The sequence below is a fragment of the Gaeumannomyces tritici genome (genome assembly GCF_000145635.1).
Source record: "Gaeumannomyces tritici R3-111a-1 unplaced genomic scaffold supercont2.1, whole genome shotgun sequence".
In the NCBI taxonomy this organism is placed as follows: Eukaryota; Fungi; Ascomycota; class Sordariomycetes; order Magnaporthales; family Magnaporthaceae; genus Gaeumannomyces; species Gaeumannomyces tritici.
In genome coordinates, this window is record NW_008804545.1 from 2725142 (window position 1) to 2743969 (window position 18828).

Below are 18828 nucleotides of genomic sequence, written 5' to 3' on the forward strand. Positions count from 1 at the left end.
CCAACGGCCGTCGTCGCGACAAGCAGCGGTGGATCGAGCAAGGTGTGATTGTGTGCTTGTCTTGGCCTTGGTGTCGCCGGCGCTGTGTCGGAGACTGCTCTAGGAGGAAACTAAAGTAGACGGGAGCGAACAGAATGAGAGGAGGAGGACAGGTACTGGTACCGGAAGCATCACAATGGTTGCACAAATAAAAGATGGTTGTCTGTCTATTGGGATATTCCCTCAAGAAACCCGTTTCTGTTATGCCCGTCAAAATCCATTTTAGCCTACACACGCTCACTCCATCCCTCCCGACAGCACTATTCCTTATCGGCTGCGAGGTCGGCGGCACGGAGTGGGATTCAGCTCAATTGCCTGCCAGACACACCCCGCCAAAGACCAGCCAAGGCTCCACCAGGACCCCGGCAAGTCCCGCGCCTCTGCACAGAGATTTGGCCCAGACGAAGCAGCAGCCTTGTCGACGCGCAAGACCACGGCATAACACCTCGAAACGCATGCGCCGCGCACAACAGCTGCCATGGCTAAGAAGGGTACGCAGACCCCGGGAGAAACATCAAAGAAGCAAGGAAGCCGGCGAAAGCTTCAAACTTGCCAATTGAGCTAACCCACGAGTCCCTCCACTCTCCGTACAGCAAAGTCTCGCATCATCTCGGTGCGCCTGCTCTCCATGGCCATGACGGGCTTCTTCTACACAATGGCGAGGCCCCGGACGTCGACGCCTATGAGCATGCTCAAATACGATCCTATAGGTACGGATGACGGCCCTTCGACCCGCTCCCGGATCTGACGAGGCGCCGTCTTCCCCCTGCTCTCCTCTCCTCACCAGCGGCGCATCAGGCGGGCTTGGGGATGGACTGGTCGCCTCCGTCGCGGGACCGCTGCTGACCCTTTGTGCTCGACAAATAGTTAGGAGAAAGGTCCTGTTCCTCGAGCAAAAACGCAAAGGCAAATAAATCATGGATGCCAATGCAACACCATCTACGAGCTGGCGAGCTGCCTATGCTCCTCGTCGTTCCCATTTATGGGACTCTCGTGGCGTCACGAACATGATACCATACTTCCATAGGTGTATCACACCGATGGCTCTCTGCAACTCCTCCTAGATATCCATCCATCCTCCAGTGCTGCCGGAAAGGCCACAATGGGCATGGACCGAGGTGGATGCGCAACCCGCACTCTGTTGCTGCAGAATGGGTCGGTTTTCCGGGTCGTTAGCGTCTTGATGTACATCAGGCATGTCATTATTAGAGTGTATAACAGATCCCTAAAGCTCTAGAAACAAATCTCGCGCCCCTCTGCAAAGGTACCCGACACACCTAGCAAACAAATCGAAGCAATCGGGTCTAGGGTATTCTAGCAAATTCTCGGACAAAGCTTCGAAAATATAGCGACGAACGTTGCATGGAAGTAAGTGGAGGCTGTTTTGCCCGTCACAGGGCAACTTTGCCACCGGGTGGTTGCTATTGCTGCGGGCTCAGTGCCCGTTTCTGCCGTGTCACGCGTTCGAAAGGAAGCACGATAGGCGACTCTGCGGCTTGGGTCTGCGACCGAGTCCGCTTTCTCGTGGCCGGAGGCTGCGAATATGGCAGCGAGTCTGGCTGCAAATCTGATGGGGTGTTGTCGCGCTGTTTCAGAATGGGCTTTGGCTGTGACATCTGTCGTCGCCTGGCCTGCTCGGCAGAAACAGGTAGTGGCGTGCTTGTCGGTGTCTCCTCCACCAAAGGACTTCTCAACTTGACATGCCTGACCTCAGCAGCGCCGAGGACCTCGACAAGCCCCGAGATCTCAGGTCCATTTGCCTTGTCGTGTTCGACCCCGGCCTGCTGCTTCAGGTACTCGTATATCGCAAGGAATACGCTGGTGGCATCCTTGGCAGCTTCTAGCTCCTCGTCGCCCCCAAGATCGAGCTTGAAATCCGGCGTGTCTTGAAGCTTGCGGTAGATGCGCTTCGCCTTCCGGCTGCGCAGCACCCATTGCTTCAGGCTCCCCGTGAGGGCGGATGCCCACTGTTGCCAGTTGGTAAGCACCTGCAAGTCCGACGAATTGCCTGTTGAGCGCGGCGACCTGACTTCTGCGTCCATTTGTCGATCGACCTCGAGAATCTTTGCCTCGAGCGAAGCGATGGTGTGGGATGCACGTTGATGCTTGCCCTTGAGCATCGAAACTTCCGATCCCAGCTTCTGAGCGAGATCTTGGGCACGTTGCAGTTCTTCGGAATTCTTTACTTCTTTTCCCTGAAGCTCCTCGACCTGCAACCTCGAGGTCGCAATCTCGCACTCTCGCGAGGCTAATGCCGCTTGAGCTTCACTCAGTTGCGTACAAGTTTGAGACTGCAAGTCAGACATCTCAGCCTTGACGGTAGCGACAGCAGCGACCTCCTTCTGGGACATCTCCTCGGTGTGACGGCGACTCTCGTTGGCTTCGGATAGCCTTTTCTCAAGCGCCAAACGTGTTTCGGCGAGCTCTTTTCTTGCGTCTTCGGCAGCGCGGACTGCCGTCTGTGTATTCAAGCGCTCTCTCGATATGGCATCTTCGAGGTCTCCGAGACGCCTCTGTGCCAGCTCGTCCTTCTCTTTATATCTCCTGGCTGTATCGGATGCTACCTCATCCCGAGCCTTGACTGCTCGTTCAAGCTCAGCTATTGCGTTGGACCTCTCCTCGATATCCGCTCGCAGACTCTCTGCTTCCCTCTCTGTCCCGTGCAGGAGATCTACCTTGGCGGACAGCGCCGATATTTTTTTCTTCTGGTCTTCAGATAGTTGCTGCAGGGGGTGTAGCCGATCCAATTCATCAGTAAGTGCCGCGATATCTGCCTTGTGCTCCTCGGACTGCTGCTGCAGCGGGCGGAGCCGAGCTAGCTCCTCAGAAAGGCCAGCGATATCTTTCTTGTTCTCAGCCAGTTGTGTATTCATTCCTTCGATTCGTTTGCGCAGATTTCGGCATTCGGCGTCTCTTTGCTCGGCAGCGGTAATAAGTGCTGCACTGGCACGTTTTTCCTCCGTGAGTTCGATGGCGAGCAAATCTCTCTTGGCGAGACGCTCTCGGATTCCTTCGAGCTGCACCTGGATGCTCTTAGCCAATTCTGTGTTGTCTTTTTGACCATTCGCGCGAGCACAGGATAGTGCATTCAGCTTTTTATCGATGCTGTTCCAAGTGTCAGTTCCTATAACCGCCAATAACTACGGAGTGGCACGGAGCCGTTCCAACCTACACTGGTAATGACTTTTGGGCCAGTTGCACCAGATCAGACAAGCTATCTGCCTCAGAGACATCGAGCGAGCGCCTGCTGCTCACATCCAGGAGTATAGCCTCGAGTCTAAATGACCTCGTCAGATTCTGAACTTGGGCATTGTGATGGAGCCTCTAGGGGCATTACATACCTAGAAATGTCTTCACTGTTGCGCTGCTGAACATCCCTGACGAAACCGGCCATTTGCGGCTCTAGCTTGCTCATCAGGCTGGAGACTTGTATATTGAAATCTCGTTGTATCGAGTCCGCGAGCTCTTCAATCCGTTGGGAGTCCTGCCCGCGCTCTCGCTCGCGCTCGAGGTCCGCCTCCCTCCCCTGAAGCTGCTCTCTGAATTGCTCGATGATGATATCCTCTGGTTGCAACGACAGTCAGGGGATGATAGGAAATGGCTCTGGGGTGCGGCGAAAAGACCGAGAAACTTACTCGCAAGGACCTCAGCCTTGGCTTGATCGCTGACAGATCTGACTGTATTCATCAGTCGCGTCTGCACTCCCTCAGCTTTCTTGCACGCCTCTTCGGTCGTTACTTTGGTGTTCTTGCCATTCTCGCGCATGTCGACCACCGCTTCTTCGCAGCGATGCTGTGTAAGCCTGTAAAGGCTCTGGTGTTCCTGGACCGCCACGTTCAAGTATTCTCGGTAATCATGCAGTCTCTTGCGGAGTCTGCCATTGTCGGACTCGAGTCTCTCGACTTTCTCCTCCCAAGCGGAGCCTTGGGTTTCAAACGTATCGATTCGAGATGCCTGCGAGTTGAGCTCTGTTTGAAGGTGATGTTTCTCGCCTTCCAGCGTATCGATGCGAGATGCCTGCGAGTCCAGCTTTGTTTGGAGGCCTTGCTTCTCATGCTCCAATGCTTCACAGCGTTTGCGCCATACTTTGGAATCACCCTTGTGATTCTGGTACTTTTCGCTCAACCTCTGGTGATGCCTCATCCCGGACGAGGCGACGGACAGGGCGGCCGGACTGCCCATGAGACCCGGTGGTGGCACTGGACTAACGTGTAGAGTCGGAGTCTGTGCGGGTGACTGACGAGCTGAGTGTTCTTGGTTGTGGTGCCGGACTGAAGCCGCGAGTCTGTTTGTTTCGGGCCCCGGCACGGCCGAAAGTACGCGCTGGGGCTCACGGAAGCTCTCATCAGCGCTTCTGAGCTCCTCGGTATACGGCAGCTGGGTGTTGTTGCAAAACTGCTGGCTCTGCAAAGGAGAACCCTGGATGATGTCTCGGGGGCTGTGAGGACTTGAATTCGGTACTGCCTTGGCGTGGGAGTTTGCGGCGGAACGTCTCGTACGCGCTGGAGGCGTCTTGGTCATAAAGCCTGGTGGTGGTCCCATAGGCTCGGAGACGAGATTCTGTGGACGCTTTGGACTCGGTTTGATGTTGGCGTTGGGTGCCGAAGGCTGTTCAGGCATTGGAATGTGGAGCGAAGGCTTCAGAGGGGTGGAGGCCTTCGGACTAGCTCCTGGATATGTGCCCTGGAATCGCTTTGCCATATCGGCGCTATGGTCCACGAGAGTTCTCGGTACTAAAGAAGGTGCCTGGGCCCGCCGTGACATCTGTGGTGGCAAGGCTGCGCCTCTCGGCGACCAGACGAAGCCCTTGGCGATCTCTTTCTGGAAGTCATTGAGATCAGCGTAATGGCTTGGATGCGCCGGTTCTGTTAGAGGGTCTCCGGTATCGGCAGGAAACCCGCCGCCGTTGGCAAGGCTTAACATGGAGCGTCGAGAGCGAGAGCGAGGCTTGCCGTTCAGCGGACTGGGCGAGGCTAGTTGTGGGAGCAAGAGCCAGGTCTGAGGGAAGAAAAAGAAGAATCAACATTCGCTGTAAATAGCGGATAGCGGGCAGGATGTAGCTCTTCTTCGATTGCAGTGGGACAGACACAGGATGGAAATAGTGGCGCTATGAATCACATGACGTCCCATGGCAGCGGTCGGCGTTCCTTCCTCGGGGGCATGATGTGATACGGAAGGTGCTCACTGCCCGATTTGCCCGCGTCTACCAGCTCTCCTGCAGAATCCCAGCTGAAGGAGGAAGGCATTACCGATAAATGGATTGACCACAGCTCGACGACTCCCTCCCTCCTTCCCTTGAATGGCCTCGCTCTATAATGAAGGTCACCGATGAAATCCAGAGGTAGTGTGCGCCTTCACTTTTGCATACCACCTAGGTATCACTTAGCAAAGGGGTAAGAGCGTGGGCAACAAAATCAAGAAGGTTCCGAGCCCGAGGCTCGGTAGATGGCGAACCTCCCTACCAGGGAGCCGCCCTACCCAGACTCAAACCCGAGACCTCCCCCTCCTAGAGGAGACACTACCAGGTAGAGACCGCAGCCTTTGACGAGCCGCACACTGTCCTAAGGCTGAGAGCACCAGAGTCATCCGAACTTAGAGGGAGGGCACCTCTGCCTTTGGTCGGCGGGGTGGCCCCCTTGCTTTACGCTGCCTCGTAAAGATATCATAGCACCACCCCATGGTGTCATTAATGCCACGGCCCGAAAAAGACCGCGAGATGTAGACCTGGAGTGTATTGTGGGCGCTCCATATACGACGCCGCTGCCATCACTGGTTTGCTCCTAAAAGAGGGAGGAGTTCAGATTAGATTGGACTGCCTGGTCTTCGTAGATGCTTGGAAGCCCTGTAGTCCTCGGGGCGGGCTTAATTAAATAGCTTGGGATGAAACTGTCTGTGTGGTACTATTTATATTCTCAAGTGGGATTTCTCCGTCGATGGGCAGGCCAGTTACCCATGGGGGCTTGTACTAAAGATAGCTGCCTGCATGGATTTCTGTAATGGCCCGAGGCGGTCGGGTCGAAACAGCCGACAAATTAGACCTCCCTTACACCATAGCTTTTGCAGAAAACGAGCATCTATCCACACATCTGCAGACTCCAAGCGGGACGCCATATACCAGCCTGGCGACCGTTGTCCGGCGAGAATTTATTGTATCAAAAGAGGGTATGGGTCGATGCTTTGCCCCCAGCGCGCGCCTACACTCTTCTAACTGTGAATCAAGACTTATAAGTGCCCCTCGGACTGTGTCAGTCGCCGAGCCCAGATACTGCTATCGGCACTTGGGTGTGGCGGTTCAAGGATAAGCTACCTTACGAATTTCTGAAGCAGACAAAGAACTATAGGGCAAGTCTCGTGCTGTCAACATTTTCAAGCAGCGAGCTTCGTAATGTCGCCTATGATTGGATCTTTCTTTGGGAAGGATTTGGTATGTACTGAACCGGCCAAGCAAAGAAAGGGTTAGCCCATGTGAAGCAACTGGTTAACATCACCGCGATAACGTCAACTCCCATAGTGGAGGTATACACAAACGAAAACAATATTATAAAAATAAAGCGAAAGGACATGCATACTGCTTCTGACAAGCAAGAAAAGACCGGTAGGGCTACGGAGCAGAGAGAGGCGCGTGAGAAGGATTCTGCGGCCAAAAAAAGCCATAGTCGCACACATCTAAGTGCAATATCTTGGCTCATCGGAAGAGACTCGATCCGATGTCGTTGGTGTTACTTAAAATATTCCCCTGAGCCCGCCGTGGGGGTTGAGAGCCCACTGACGTGAACGCACGTCGCATCTGCAGGCAGCCACGCCAAGTGGCCTGCTGGTGGCGGGCATCCATGGGCCCCTCCGCAAACTCAAAGCCCTAAAATAGACCTATCCAACATGAATGCGCCCCTGAGACGCCACGGCGTGAAACCAAGTGGCTCAATAGGGCGCCACGAGCTAGGCACGGTTCATGTTATACACGCAGATGCAAAAACACGTATGTAAACCAGGCCCAAACTAGGCGGCCTGAAACCAACACCAGGGACCAAGATGCGTTTGCATGCTGTATAGGATCGCAGGCAGATCCTCTCGAGGCGCATTCCATCCCATCTGCCTGGTGCGCTCCTTGCGAGGCCGTTTTGTGAGGCGCCCGCAAATATCACTGGACCCCGTCGCGCCCTTTTTCCGTAGCTGCCCAAGAATAGCGCCAGTCGTTCGGGAGTTGGAAATGGTGCAAACTGCTTAGAGAGATTCATCCGGCCTGGCACCTGGCAATGTGCGGTCCAGCGAGGCCTGCAATCTCTGCCGTGGTCGCATCCAATACTAGAGGCCGACGCTGGTTATCATCCCAAAAAAGGCTCGATAGGGACAATACATCTACATCACCAAAGCGCACATGGATTTGCGGCGTGATGTGAGTGATGTGACGTGACGAGATGAGAGATTAATAACACCCTCGCTGCTCACCTCTGCGGGGGAACCTCGCAGTGGAGGCCACGCAAAAGAATCCCAGCTGTCCCAAGTGTCAGTCACACACGCACACATGCAGAAAAAAAAAGCGTAGGCGAAAAAGATGCCTTCCTGCAGGCCACGGCACCCCTGGGCACCGTGGCTGCGGCAAGCCGGTCGCTCCCAGTGGTCGTCGGCGGGTCGAGGTGCGTTTCCAGTGTGATGCCGCCCTCGACCTCGGTCTCCAGCCCGCTGATTGGCCGCCCCACCCACGCCCGTCGATCCCCTTGTGCAGTCACCCCCCCAGCGCGCCAGGGGTAAAGGGTAAGCTCAGCGCTTGCATTGTCCCCCAAGGAGCCAATGGGAGGCTGGCGGTAACTGTATCAACACTCTTCGGTTTCACTACCGGCAAGGCAGCGCCCAATGGCGGCGCAGCAACCCGCAGGGAGAGGCATCACGGCGGAGCAATAGGACGTGGGGCCCTGCAATAGCACTGTATCCTTTCTCGAGTGCCGGCTGGGCTTCGCGCAGGTGTGCCGTGATAGAGGTGCGGCGTGGCCGGTCCTGTCAGTATCCATTGGGGATGTGGGTGCATGTACTTGGGGCTTCCGGCTTTGGGGTTGGCCAGGAAGCCCGACCGCTGCTGGTGTGCGTCTAAGTTCCTGTATTGTCCTGAGTATGTAAATACGATGTGCCTCGGCGCTTCACATTGTCTCCCCCCAGCGGCCGTTGCCCTTTTTTTCCCCTTCCTTGTCTGCCTCTTGACCTGGGGCAGCTTGTGCTTTTGTGCTACTTGACCGCTTGAAGCGGCTTCACGGATACCTCGCTGCCTCTGTCTCACTACATCAAGAGCATTCCACTCGACAGTCTCACCCCAACAACACTACCAAGTAGTTTCGACCACGCCCCGCCCACCATGTCGACGACCTCTAGCCACGCATTCCCTCTCGCGACAGAGACTTCGATACCCGACGACACCCTCGGAGGCGATGCCGCCGGAGCCTCTGGCAGTGCCAAGGGGGCCTTGGAGATCACGCAGGGCGGGATGATCGCCATCATCGTCATCGTCTCCGTCGTCGCAGTTTTCGGCAGTAAGAGATCCTGACCCTAGATGTCGGCACTATTCTGCCCTTCACGAGTTGGGCAGGCTCATGTGCATGTGTAGGCTGACTTGCGTGGCAGTTGCTTCGTCGGTACTCTTCTACCTCGCAAAGAAGAGAGAATGGAAGGTCCGCGAGACCATTCGAAAGTCGGCCAAGAGGGTGGTGACGGCCTTGACCCCACGGCGCTCCGAGTTCCCAAAGTCTGCCAAAGAATCACGGTCGGGCCGTCTCAGGCTCGACGACGTGCCGCCGACACCACGCCTGAGGCCTGAGGACCTCGAGAAGGGCCTCGCGCCATCAGGCCCGAGGCTGAGCTCCCCACCCAGGGGAAAGAAGAGCAACTTCAGCAGGAAGTGATGGCTGCATCCCTCCCAGCGGTGGTCTCCTGGTGACAATTGATGACTGTTTGATTTTGGGGTTGCGCCTCCGCCGGTGGAAGATTTGGGGCTTGGCCCCTGCAAGCGATTCGGGCAGGTGGTCAGGCGTGTATTTCTACGTAATATAAAATGGGCAAGCTTGGGTGCGGGTTCTGGCGTATTATAGCTTTCTGAATGTGTTTGCACTGGCACTCCGCCTCGACCCAGAGGGTTTGGGCCGAATAGCCACTTGCTCTCTCTCCTGCTTCTTCTTCCCGGCCGGCATAAATGTGACCGATTTCTCTCCAACTGAGTTTCCACCTCGGTTCTTCTCGACTCTCGTTTTCGGGACGCGGGAGCCCAGGGCGGTATCGTTGGCCTTTTTTCCCCGGTGCGCTGACGATGAAACCCGCATCTGAACGCCGTCGCGGTCTGCGCTGCGAATAGGCTTGCCTCCATCATCGTCGTCGCTCTCACCCTCGTCGTCGTCCGAGCTACCTTCCCTCGCGCCATCATCGCCGGCCGCGGCGACAACTGTGCTGGGGTTGAGTGCCCTGAATTCTCGACTGTGTTCGTCGATAGCAAACTCTTGATCTTCAAAGAGACCCGTGAAACGCTCATCTCCGAGCACGCCTGCTTCCTCATCAACCTTTTCTCTCTTCTCCTGCTTCTTGAGAAGCTTGTCGACAAACTTCTGGTTGACCTTGACCTTCTTGCTGCCCCTGATTCGGCTGGCCCGCTCCTTCTCGACCTTCTCCTTGACCCTCTTCATACGCTCCTCCTCGTACATGTACGGGTTGGCGATGAGACGGGCCTGGTCGTATAGCTTAGAGGCAACGAAGTATCCGTGCATGTACGGCCTGAGCAGGTTGGTCTTGCCGATAAGATGCGCCAAGCTAAGCGACTTAAGTTCTGGAAGTGTGAGGAACTTGTAGTCGTCGTAGGTCTCTGTGTGGACTTCCTCGGTCATCTCTTCCACAAGGTTGTCCAGGAAAGAGCACCACCGTGGCGAGTTTCCAAGATGGGGGATCAGCCACGCGTGCATCTGCTGCCCCTCGTTGGCTGCGAGCAGCATCCCTGTTCCTTTGCACCACGCAACATGGTTGATTTCCACCGCTGGCTGGATGGACGCCCAGGGGTCGCCGCTGGATTCGTCCCAGATCTTGATCATATGTTTATCGGCGGAGAGAATCTATGGCACGTTTGGGTTAGTTGATGCCTAACAAGGTGGGCATGTGCCGTCAGGAGGAGGTAGGGCTGGTGGAGGGACGAACCTTTTTCTCCTGAGAAGAGGTGGTCATATGAATCAAGTTCTTTATGGGATGTGCGAATCCATGGTCCTTCTTCAGGAGCGGCACAGGGCGACGCAGGTCGTAGCGTTGAATCATGCCGGTGCTGGTTCCCGTAGCAAGATGGAGGCCCGAGGGGCTGAACTCCAGGGCCGTGACCTCGCCGTCGTGGCCGCCCAGCGTTGCTATTCGTGACTTTGATCGAGGGTCCCAGAACTCGACAGTGCCAATGGACGTCCCAAAAGCTGACAGGTTGTGCGTGTTTTCCGCCAGGGCGACCGTGTTGACGCTCCCCACACCTATGCTGCCCTGGAGACCCCGCTCGATGCCATCGTCGGCGCCACAGTCGACCTGGTACGACTTCATGAACCTCCCAAGCTCCAGGTTTAACCTGAAAACTTCCGCCTTTCCTTCTCCGTCGAGGCCGGTCGCGGGGATCAGGGCTTCCGTCGAGTGGCGGTCGTAGGCAAGGTCCCGACCAAACCTGGGAAGCCGGACATGGTAGTGACACCCTGCCATGGTATGAAGCTCAAGCCGCCGATCGTTCTGTAGGTGCAAGCTCTTTGAGACGTCGGAGCTGAGGATGACGAACGTCTGGTTGAGCGAAGTGGTGTGTCTGGAATAGGACATGGATAGACTTGGGAGATGGTGTGAATGGATCTGGGGCTTATAGGTGCCCGTGCTCATGGCCCAGTCGCCGTCCTCGCTGACCCGGACGCATGTTGATGCCTCTTCGAACTCGAAGTCCTGTAGCAGCTCCACGCGGTTTGCATACTCTGGGTCGTTCTTCAACGAGCGCTTCTTCTTGCGGCTGAGCCAGTCGGGCAATGATCGCGATGTCGATGCGCCGGAGATTGTGTAAACAGGAATCGTCCCTGAATTCGCGAGCTTCATGGCGACGAGGGCCCTTCAGAGCCAATGCGCTGGTCTGAACGGTGCGTTTTGTAGGGGTGTCGCAAAAAATAACGTGGTGGGCAGGCAGATGCGCGGGCGGCGATGGAGTTGAGTCTCGGCAATCCAATGCGCGGATGCGCCGCTGTGAAAGCCCAGGAAAAAAAGAAAAATAAAAAAAAGTCCGCCGCCGCTATCGATAACATGTCTCCCGCCCGCCGAGGCGGCAGGCCCCATGCTGCCCCGCTTGTCGGCGACTGGAGCGCGGGCAGCTCGAGGTCCAGTTTGGACGTTTCGCGAAGAGCAAGCTCTGAAAGTAAGAACCACAACTTTGCGTCCGGTTCATTGCTGAGCAAATAGATGGCTAATAGGTAATGGTCTTATGGCTGAGGCAAAACCCCAAGCTCCTGATTTAAATCGAGGATAGTACGATGAAGCTGTTTTGCTTGTTGGACCGTGTTTGGGAGTCTGTCGTGTCGCGTTGGTTCTCGCAGAGCCCGCGCAGCGGCGCAAAACCAGGGCCATGTGGGGCGCGCTGCGGATCTGGATTGGGGCACGACAAGGGACTAGGGCGCCCAAGCCTATCGGAACCCCTGATCATTTCAGCCGTTCGCGCGAGCCTGCTACCGTTCGCCGGCTTGAGGTGGTGAACTTAGGCCGCCTCGAGATCCCAAACCCGGCATGTTGGTTCGGATCCGCCACCGACCTCTCATCACTATCCCATCTCGCCCAGCCTGCCATCTTTGCTTAATAACTCTAGCCGATTAGCCTTAGAGCTTGCAAGCGGCGCTGCTCCTTTGCTTTCTTACATCCCTGGCCGCCTCCATCGACGGCTTTTCTGGCACGAGATCTGGCTGTGCGCCCAGCTCTGACCGCACACTCGCCTCTCCTGCTCGTTGGAGAACGCCCTCCTGGCGCGCTCCGCCTCTCCGCTCCTGTTCGGCTGGGGCCCGCCAATGATGGAGTTTGGCAACAACGAGCTTTCAGACTTGACCGCTCAGCTTCCATTGCCATCCTACCACCGCGTCCACCTCGCAGCGGCTGACTCTTCATCCCCGGCGTCGCGCCCTCGCCCTTAACCTCTGCTCGTCACCTAGTTTCTGACGTCTGTAGCCGCCGCCTGATCTGCCCGCGCCGGTTCCCGATGTAACGATCGAAGCATACGAGATGGACCCGGGAGATTACGATACCAATTCTCTATTAATTGTATGTGCCCACGTTCCCCCATGGCCTTTTTTTGCTTCTCAGCTAACGTGGCTCTTCCTGCTGTAGAACGATGTTGCTTCCATCAGCTTCAGGGTGTACGAGCCGGTCTTGTCGTCATCGATCTACACATTCGCCGCATCCGACGTCGAAAGAGCGCTCAGGCGCGAGGGTCACCTTGTATATGCCGACTCCGTCCGTCGCGTGCTCTGGTGCTTCTTCCTAGTGGGCAAGGATGCTTCTCAGGTCGCGCCGTCGGATCTCGCACAAACACTGGAGATATGCGGTTACAAGCTAAACAAGGTCACCGACGGCACCTTTGACCCAATCAGCCTCCTCAAAACCCGGCCGTCGACCACAAACGCAATGAACACCCCGAGCAGCTCTTCCTCGACTGGCTCCGCGCTGGACCAGCCTGCTCGAAGCACCCAACCGGCACAGTCGGGCTCGTCTCCCGTATGGCCTTCGGGGCCCACAGATTACGAGACAAAACATGACCCTAGGGGTTCCTCGAGTGTCCCGGCCAAGGAAGTATACGAGTACTTCGTCTCCGCCGTTCTTTCCAGCCTGTCGGCGGCGTTCTGTGCCAAAATAGGAGCCATCGCACTGAATTCCCGCTCACTCCTGCTGCCCCGCGCAGCGTCCCCATTAGATGATGGCACGGTTGGACCGAACCAGCCTCGGGCGATCCTTGCCACTTTTCGCGTCTACCTAACCACCACCGGCTCGCTCGTGATCGGCCTGGCGCTCTCCGTCATGAATGGTATCATGTCTTGCGCCGAGCGTATGGCGACCAACCCAATACCGGCTAGGATCCCTGTGCTTGTGGCACCTCTGGGGGCATATGGAACGCTTCAAAGCTCGTTTGATCCCACCTCCGGCTTTGATCAGCACTCAGTCCAGTCTCCAGATACCCAGATCACGCGGCCACGACCAGACACGGACGAGAGGATGGCGCGGTGGCGTAGAGACTGCATAAAGATACTGGAGATGCGTGGCGTGTCTCCCTCGGTGCTCTCGGGAACCTCGTGGGTAAGCATCCAGTCTTTGCGCAAGAGAGCTTCCGAGCACAAAGTCGACGGCAAAAGGACTCCAGGTGGCGCGACAGCAGGCACCAGCACTGTGTTCTGGCCCTCTGTGCTCTGTTTTCATAGGACATCGAGGAGTGATCGGCCATCATCCCTGTCGTCTGAGGCCCTTGGTGTCGCCGAGGTGGCCGCGATGGACCCCCTTACCAATGCAAGAGCCTGGCTCATGGGCGCCGAGGAGCGGGACGGTCTCCTGTTGCGAAGGCAAAAGGAGAGGGAGGCACTTGCATCACGCGTGACGGCTGATGGGGATGCACGCGCACAGCCCTCAAACGGATACTCGCCGCTAAAGCTGCGGAGGCAGAGTAATTCCAACGCTGTGCCCTTGCCAGGAACAATGTACCCCACCCCTCCAGACGGCGTCCAGAATCCTGCCGCTGCCACTTCATATCTGGATGGCACTGTGTCAAGTCCAGCGAACGCGCCTGGCGTAGCTCTCATCGCCTCCGCCGCAGACGTGGACGTGGTCATGACACAAGCGGACGCTGGGCCTGCCGGGGGCTTCGGTGATGGCTGGGAGGGGGGTGATGTCAAGCGCGCGGACCCGGAATTTCTTGGTGACATGGGCGCAGATATCTTTGGAGACAACGATATTACTGATGCCGATTTCAGCTTCTTCGACGAGCAGCCTGGTGGCGGCGACATGGACTTTTCCGGGCTGTCCAGTATGGGCGTTGCCATGGAAGCGCCCTCCAACACCTCCCTATCCTTTGGCACCTACCCTCAAAAGCCGGTCGAGCCCGTTGCCCTTCCACAAGTCATCCCCTTGCCGCCCGTCTTCGCGAAACCCGAGCTTAAGCATGCCAGGAGCAGCTTGGTGGATGAGTCTCGTTTCGGGAATGACGACACTCGGCTCCGGAGGCAGCCCTCTGGGGGCGTCAAGAGACAGCCGAGCCCGTTCGACCCCGATACCGTGTTCAAGAGGGTCCGGGCGTCTCTGGAAAGCACTTCTGCGCTTTCCAACAGGAATCTGCATCCGTCGAGGCGTGGCAGCGTCTTCGAAAAGGTCGACTTTGACCCCTATCTGGCGCTAAATAATAAAAAGTACCAGGAAAACGGACGCTTCGGGTGCCGCTGGGACGTTAAAAAGGAAAACAGGGCAAACGATGCGGCGTCCCCGCCGACTACAGACTACCTCCGCCGCCATGGGAACCGACGCAACAAACTCAAGGAGCTCCCCTCATCAAACGTCGGTGCCCTTCTCGCCAAGATCACGGGGGACCTCGAGACGAGCTCTTTGCAACCAAGCCCTGACAAGATGGATGATCCGCCCTCTGATGCTGACGACGTCAGTCTCGTTTCTGATCAAGACGACACCAGCTACACCAGTGAAGAGCCAACATCGCCCACCCGATCGGTTGCCACCCGGAGACGTCCGGAAGATGACGCAATATCCCTGGCTACATCGCTGAGGGAACTGGACACTGCCGGGGCGTCATCACCTCAGGTATCGGTAGACCTGTCCAGGTTCGCCAACAACGAGCCGCCCGAGCTCCCTCTTGCTCGATGGTTCGCCGAGCCGGAGCCGACAGGGCTGTCTGGGTCATACGGCGACGATGACTATATAATGATAGCACAGATCCTTACGGAGCAGGCCGCTTTAGGCATGCTGAAGCTAGCTGCGGCGCCGCATGCCGACTCGGAGTTTTCCAACCCACGAGAAACCCGTCGGAAAATCTCAACTTGCGCGAGGTACTCTCTTCGGGTTCTTCGCTCAGTCCTTCCGCCTTCCCTGTCCGGTGCCTTGGAGTGTCGGTTCAAGCCTCTGCTGGACGTCCAAGACATTCCTCTGGTTGGACCACCCAGCCGACTGCCGCCCAGGCCGACCGGTGCCCCCGAGCAGACGCGTCCCAATCTTTTCCAGATTCCTCCGCCACAGTTCGAGCTGCGGCGGCACGAGACGAGGCTTTCGTTGCTGCCGTCCTGCACGGACTTTTGGGAGAGCCTAGGACTTGGCCCATCGCAAGGCCCCAAGGACGTGCTCGCCGTGTGCGTTTTCCCAGAGTGGGAGGGCCTGCTGGACCATGTGGACAACTTTCTGAACCGCACACGGACCGTCTATGACTCCTTGAAGCTCGGCTCGTTTGAGCGTCTACCGACCGTCGGGGGTCTGTCGGACGGTCTGGTTCCGTACGAGGTTGGTGGCAGCTCGCCCATCGAGTCCCCTAGCTCGGTTGTGGCGCGACCCGGATCCGTTGTGGCCGACCGGATGAGCAAGCTCAGCCAGGCGCTTGCTGCGACGGCGGCTTCCGAGAAAAACTTTGTGGTCTACTACGTCTACACGCCCTCGAATCCGACGTCCATCGTCGATTGCTGCGCGGCGTTCCAGCGGCTCTTTGAACTCTACAAGAAGCTGTTGTCAGACAAGCGGGCCCAAAGCAATAACGAGCTCGTGATGCAGCTGCTTCCCCTCGACATGGTGGCGTCGGCATCAAGCCTGGCTATACCAGCACCATCGGAGTATGTCAGGCTATGCTTGGAGACATATGATCGCTGCACGCTTTTTGATGGCACGATGCCTGCGCCAGCCATTATACTTGAGCAGCCACTGCCACGACATATCGAGTTCAAGCTTACCAGCGCCTCATCTACCAATGTGCTCTATGAGAACTCGTGCATCCACATCGCGTACGCCCAGAGCGTCGACGAGCGGTGGATGACGGTGGCGTGGACGGATAACCGTGGCATCAAGCAAATGACGGCGTCGTACTGCCTGGGCAGGAGAGACAGGCCGCTGTCGACCCCCTTTGCCAAGGTGGCACAGGAGATCTGGGATACAACCGAGGAGCTCATCTCGGCGTGGAGGGTACATTGGCAGTTGATCGTCACGAAGTGCGGCCCCATGGACCAGCAGGAGGTGGACACGTGGGTTGCCTTGCAGCAGGGCGAAACTAAGGTGCCCTCGATCAGCCTGACGCTGCTGACGGTTGACACTGATCCATCCTTGCTCCTTGTGCCGCCCCCGGCCAGGATAGCGCTGACCACAACGAACACCCTCTACACGACTCCGGCCTCGACTCCCCAGGCGTCGGTAATGTCCCCCGAACAAGTGAACGGACCGGCCACTCCCCTGGGCACCGGGCCCACCTCGGGCCCAGCCAACCCGACGACTCCCGGCACCGAGCCAAGCGCGGTCGACCCGGACATCGACACAACGCTAGTGGATATGACAGATGCAACCTGGGGGGCCATACTTTCGCACAGGCTCAACAACGCCGCGTCGCTGACAGACCTGACGCCGGCGCTTGTCAGCGGCTACCTTGTCAAACGGGGCGGCACCCGGCTCGAGGACCCGCCCGTGGCCATGGAGCTCAATGTGATATACACCGAAGGCAACCCGCGCATGTATGAGGCTCTCCTGCGGGAGATGCTCAGTTACTTCAGGGGACTTGGCTCTCTGGCGCGAGCCAGGGGAGTGGTTGACCGCGATGTCGACATAAGGCCGTGGCACATTGCGGCGGCTGAGAAAGGAATTCATGCGCTTCACCAGCTGCTTTAAGGGGTTGTCAATGGTCAAGGTATACCAGGAGGGTACGAAGCCAGAACGCAAGGGGCGGTCACTCGAGGGGGGCGTTCGTGGAGGCATTAAGTAGATGGTAACGTTGTTGTATGTGCGACGGGCGTTTGGGCTGCGAGTCACGCTGACAGGATGTCACGGTTTTCTCCCGCTCCCTATTTGTCACTTTTAGTAGTTACTGAGATTCCCCGGTTGCTGGTGTCTGGAGTTGGAAGCTGAAGCGTGTTTGCACGGAGGCATTGGTCGGGACAGAATCGGTCACTGTTTATGCATAAAACTATAGGATACCATTCCAGGTACACAATGCACATTTTGCCGTCTATAATGAGGACGAAGATACATCCAAGTACCTAGCTAAATCCGCCACGGGTGGGGCATCGTGATCTGACATGCAGGGGGGTTGCCTGCCATGTTGAAAGGGGTTCAATGCGGGTGTTCAAGTGGCTAGACGAGCTCAGCTGTCCAGGGAGGAGAGGAAGCCGGGGAAGAGGTATTCGACATTGGACCGGCCGGGCTCGGCGCGGCCGGCGGGCTTGGTGAGGAAGCGGACGGCGCCAGCGGAGGCGCCCTCGAGGTGCTTGGCGCAGACGAGGTCGGCGTGCTCGGGCTCGGCGAGGCGGTCGAGGACGGCGCCGACGAGGCGCTTGGCGTTCTCGCTGTTGGCGGCCATGTACTTGAGCACCATGGCGACGTCGACGTCTTCGGTCGAGTGCCAGCAGTCGTAGTCGGTGGCCATACAGATGGGCTGGTAGGCGAGCTCGGCCTCGCGTGCGAGCTTGGCCTCGGGCAGCGACGACATGTTGATGACGGAGCCGCCCCAGGACCGGTACAGCCGGCTCTCGGCCCGCGTGGAGAACTGCGGGCCCTCCATGACGACGAGAGTCCCCTTGTCGTGCAGCACGACGCCGTCACCCGACATGGCGGCGGCGCACGACCTCACGACGGCGGCGACACGGGCGTCGAAGGGGTCCGCGAAGCCGACGTGGCCGACCACGCCCTTCTCGAAAAAGGTGAAGGGCCGCACGCCCTTTGTGCGGTCGATGGCCTGGTCGGGCAGCACAAAGTCCATGGGCTTGATCTCCTCCTGCAGGCTGCCGACGGCGGTGAAGGCCACGACGCAGCGCACGCCGACGCGGCGGAGGGCCGCCATGTTTGCGCGGTTGGGCACCTCGTGCGGCGCCAGCTGGTGGTGCAGGCCGTGCCGCGACAAGAAGGCCACGGCCACGTCGCCGTGCTCGAGGATCTGGATGGGCGACGACGGCGCGCCCCACGGCGTCTCGACGTTGAGCGCCGCCACGGGTGTGAAGCCGTCGAGCTTGCTCAGGCCCGTGCCGCCGATGACGGCGATGCGGACGGGCTCTTTTTTTTTTATTGGTTGTGTAGCCATCACGTCAGTCTATATGCGCCCCTGTGTGCCATCACGCCGCAGCAAACACCTGGGGCCAGGGGATCCAACTTTTGGTGTACTCATTGGGGAGCCGGGCGAGGAGGTCATCGATGGATTCAGACATCTTGAAGGCGGGGTTGGCGATTTCGTGTCTCGAGCCTCTTTCTCTTTTTTTTTTTTTTTTTTTTTTCCTTCACTCTCGAGTCTCTGGTGGGCAGACAAGCACGCTCACGGTGGGATATACTCGGCTCTTACGACACACACACCGACGATTCCAAGCAGGGAGGCGTTGGCACGGAGAGAAAAGGAGTGATGTGTGTGTATTTTCATGTCTAGGTACGTCTCCAACTGGTCGCGGAAGCAAGAATCGATGCCGAGGTGATGAATCAGGCGCCTTCACAATGAGCGATGTCGTGCTTCGAGACCCATCCACTGGTACCTTGCTTATGATTGCAGGTACCAGATAAGACTGCATGTTCCAGCATGACATATTATGCCGCATACAAAGTACATAGACGAAAAAAATA

The 18828-nt window shown here is 57.5% G+C and overlaps 8 protein-coding genes across 8 annotated transcripts; 4 read left to right on the forward strand and 4 right to left on the reverse strand.

The window, feature by feature from the left end:
• Window positions 1-436: 436 nt before the first annotated feature.
• On the forward strand, window positions 437-1418 carry GGTG_00874 (hypothetical protein). The gene is made up of 3 exons (XM_009218626.1): window positions 437-530; window positions 633-749; window positions 907-1418. Exons 1-3 carry the CDS (start codon window positions 518-520, stop codon window positions 951-953), a joined length of 177 nt encoding a protein of 58 aa, XP_009216890.1. The 5' UTR covers window positions 437-517; the 3' UTR covers window positions 954-1418.
• A 42-nt stretch (window positions 1419-1460) lies between these two features.
• On the reverse strand, window positions 1461-2992 carry GGTG_00875 (hypothetical protein; the record flags this gene model as incomplete). Its single annotated transcript, XM_009218627.1, has 2 exons — window positions 2070-2992; window positions 1461-2027 (listed from the first exon to the last, which is right to left on the reverse strand). The coding sequence occupies exons 1-2, from the start codon at window positions 2910-2912 to the stop codon at window positions 1461-1463; spliced, it is 1410 nt and encodes a 469-aa protein (XP_009216891.1). The 5' UTR covers window positions 2913-2992.
• Window positions 2993-3207: 215 nt separating this feature from the next.
• On the reverse strand, window positions 3208-4221 carry GGTG_00876 (hypothetical protein; the record flags this gene model as incomplete). Its single annotated transcript, XM_009218628.1, has 4 exons — window positions 3208-3316; window positions 3381-3603; window positions 3675-4007; window positions 4137-4221. The coding sequence occupies 4 exons, from the start codon at window positions 4219-4221 to the stop codon at window positions 3208-3210; spliced, it is 750 nt and encodes a 249-aa protein (XP_009216892.1).
• Window positions 4222-6424: 2203 nt separating this feature from the next.
• On the forward strand, window positions 6425-6813 carry GGTG_00877 (hypothetical protein; the record flags this gene model as incomplete). Its single annotated transcript, XM_009218629.1, has 2 exons — window positions 6425-6463; window positions 6622-6813. 2 exons carry the CDS (start codon window positions 6425-6427, stop codon window positions 6811-6813), a joined length of 231 nt encoding a protein of 76 aa, XP_009216893.1.
• Window positions 6814-7770: 957 nt separating this feature from the next.
• Window positions 7771-9191, forward strand: GGTG_00878 (hypothetical protein). The gene is made up of 2 exons (XM_009218630.1): window positions 7771-8558; window positions 8650-9191. Exons 1-2 carry the CDS (start codon window positions 8384-8386, stop codon window positions 8925-8927), a joined length of 453 nt encoding a protein of 150 aa, XP_009216894.1. The 5' UTR covers window positions 7771-8383; the 3' UTR covers window positions 8928-9191.
• GGTG_00879 (WD repeat-containing protein) lies at window positions 8057-11292 on the reverse strand. Its single transcript, XM_009218631.1, has 2 exons — window positions 10201-11292; window positions 8057-10118 (listed from the first exon to the last, which is right to left on the reverse strand). Exons 1-2 carry the CDS (start codon window positions 11107-11109, stop codon window positions 9108-9110), a joined length of 1920 nt encoding a protein of 639 aa, XP_009216895.1. The 5' UTR covers window positions 11110-11292; the 3' UTR covers window positions 8057-9107.
• A 459-nt stretch (window positions 11293-11751) lies between these two features.
• GGTG_00880 (hypothetical protein) lies at window positions 11752-17246 on the forward strand. The gene is made up of 2 exons (XM_009218632.1): window positions 11752-12312; window positions 12379-17246. The coding sequence occupies exons 1-2, from the start codon at window positions 12274-12276 to the stop codon at window positions 16894-16896; spliced, it is 4557 nt and encodes a 1518-aa protein (XP_009216896.1). The 5' UTR covers window positions 11752-12273; the 3' UTR covers window positions 16897-17246.
• GGTG_00881 (5'-methylthioadenosine phosphorylase) lies at window positions 17158-18491 on the reverse strand. The gene is made up of 2 exons (XM_009218633.1): window positions 18371-18491; window positions 17158-18273 (listed from the first exon to the last, which is right to left on the reverse strand). The coding sequence occupies exons 1-2, from the start codon at window positions 18423-18425 to the stop codon at window positions 17369-17371; spliced, it is 960 nt and encodes a 319-aa protein (XP_009216897.1). The 5' UTR covers window positions 18426-18491; the 3' UTR covers window positions 17158-17368.
• Between the last annotated feature and the right edge of the window lie 337 nt (window positions 18492-18828).

Bases quoted from the DNA above. Each gene is read 5' to 3' on its own strand.
- GGTG_00874 (XM_009218626.1), top strand. The intron at 750-906 runs GTACGGATGACG...CTCGACAAATAG, and splicing joins GCTCAAATACGATCCTATAG to TTAGGAGAAAGGTCCTGTTC.
- GGTG_00878 (XM_009218630.1), top strand. From the start codon at position 8,384: ATGTCGACGACCTCTAGCCACGCATTCCCTCTCGCGACAGAGACTTCG. The intron at 8,559-8,649 runs GTAAGAGATCCT...CTTGCGTGGCAG, and splicing joins CGTCGTCGCAGTTTTCGGCA to TTGCTTCGTCGGTACTCTTC.
- GGTG_00879 (XM_009218631.1), bottom strand. From the start codon at position 11,109: ATGAAGCTCGCGAATTCAGGGACGATTCCTGTTTACACAATCTCCGGC. The intron at 10,119-10,200 runs GTTCGTCCCTCC...AACGTGCCATAG, and splicing joins CCTCTTCTCAGGAGAAAAAG to ATTCTCTCCGCCGATAAACA.
- GGTG_00880 (XM_009218632.1), top strand. From the start codon at position 12,274: ATGGACCCGGGAGATTACGATACCAATTCTCTATTAATT. The intron at 12,313-12,378 runs GTATGTGCCCAC...TTCCTGCTGTAG, and splicing joins ATACCAATTCTCTATTAATT to AACGATGTTGCTTCCATCAG.
- GGTG_00881 (XM_009218633.1), bottom strand. From the start codon at position 18,425: ATGTCTGAATCCATCGATGACCTCCTCGCCCGGCTCCCCAATGAGTAC. The intron at 18,274-18,370 runs GTTGGATCCCCT...TAAAAAAAAAAG, and splicing joins CCCCAATGAGTACACCAAAA to AGCCCGTCCGCATCGCCGTC.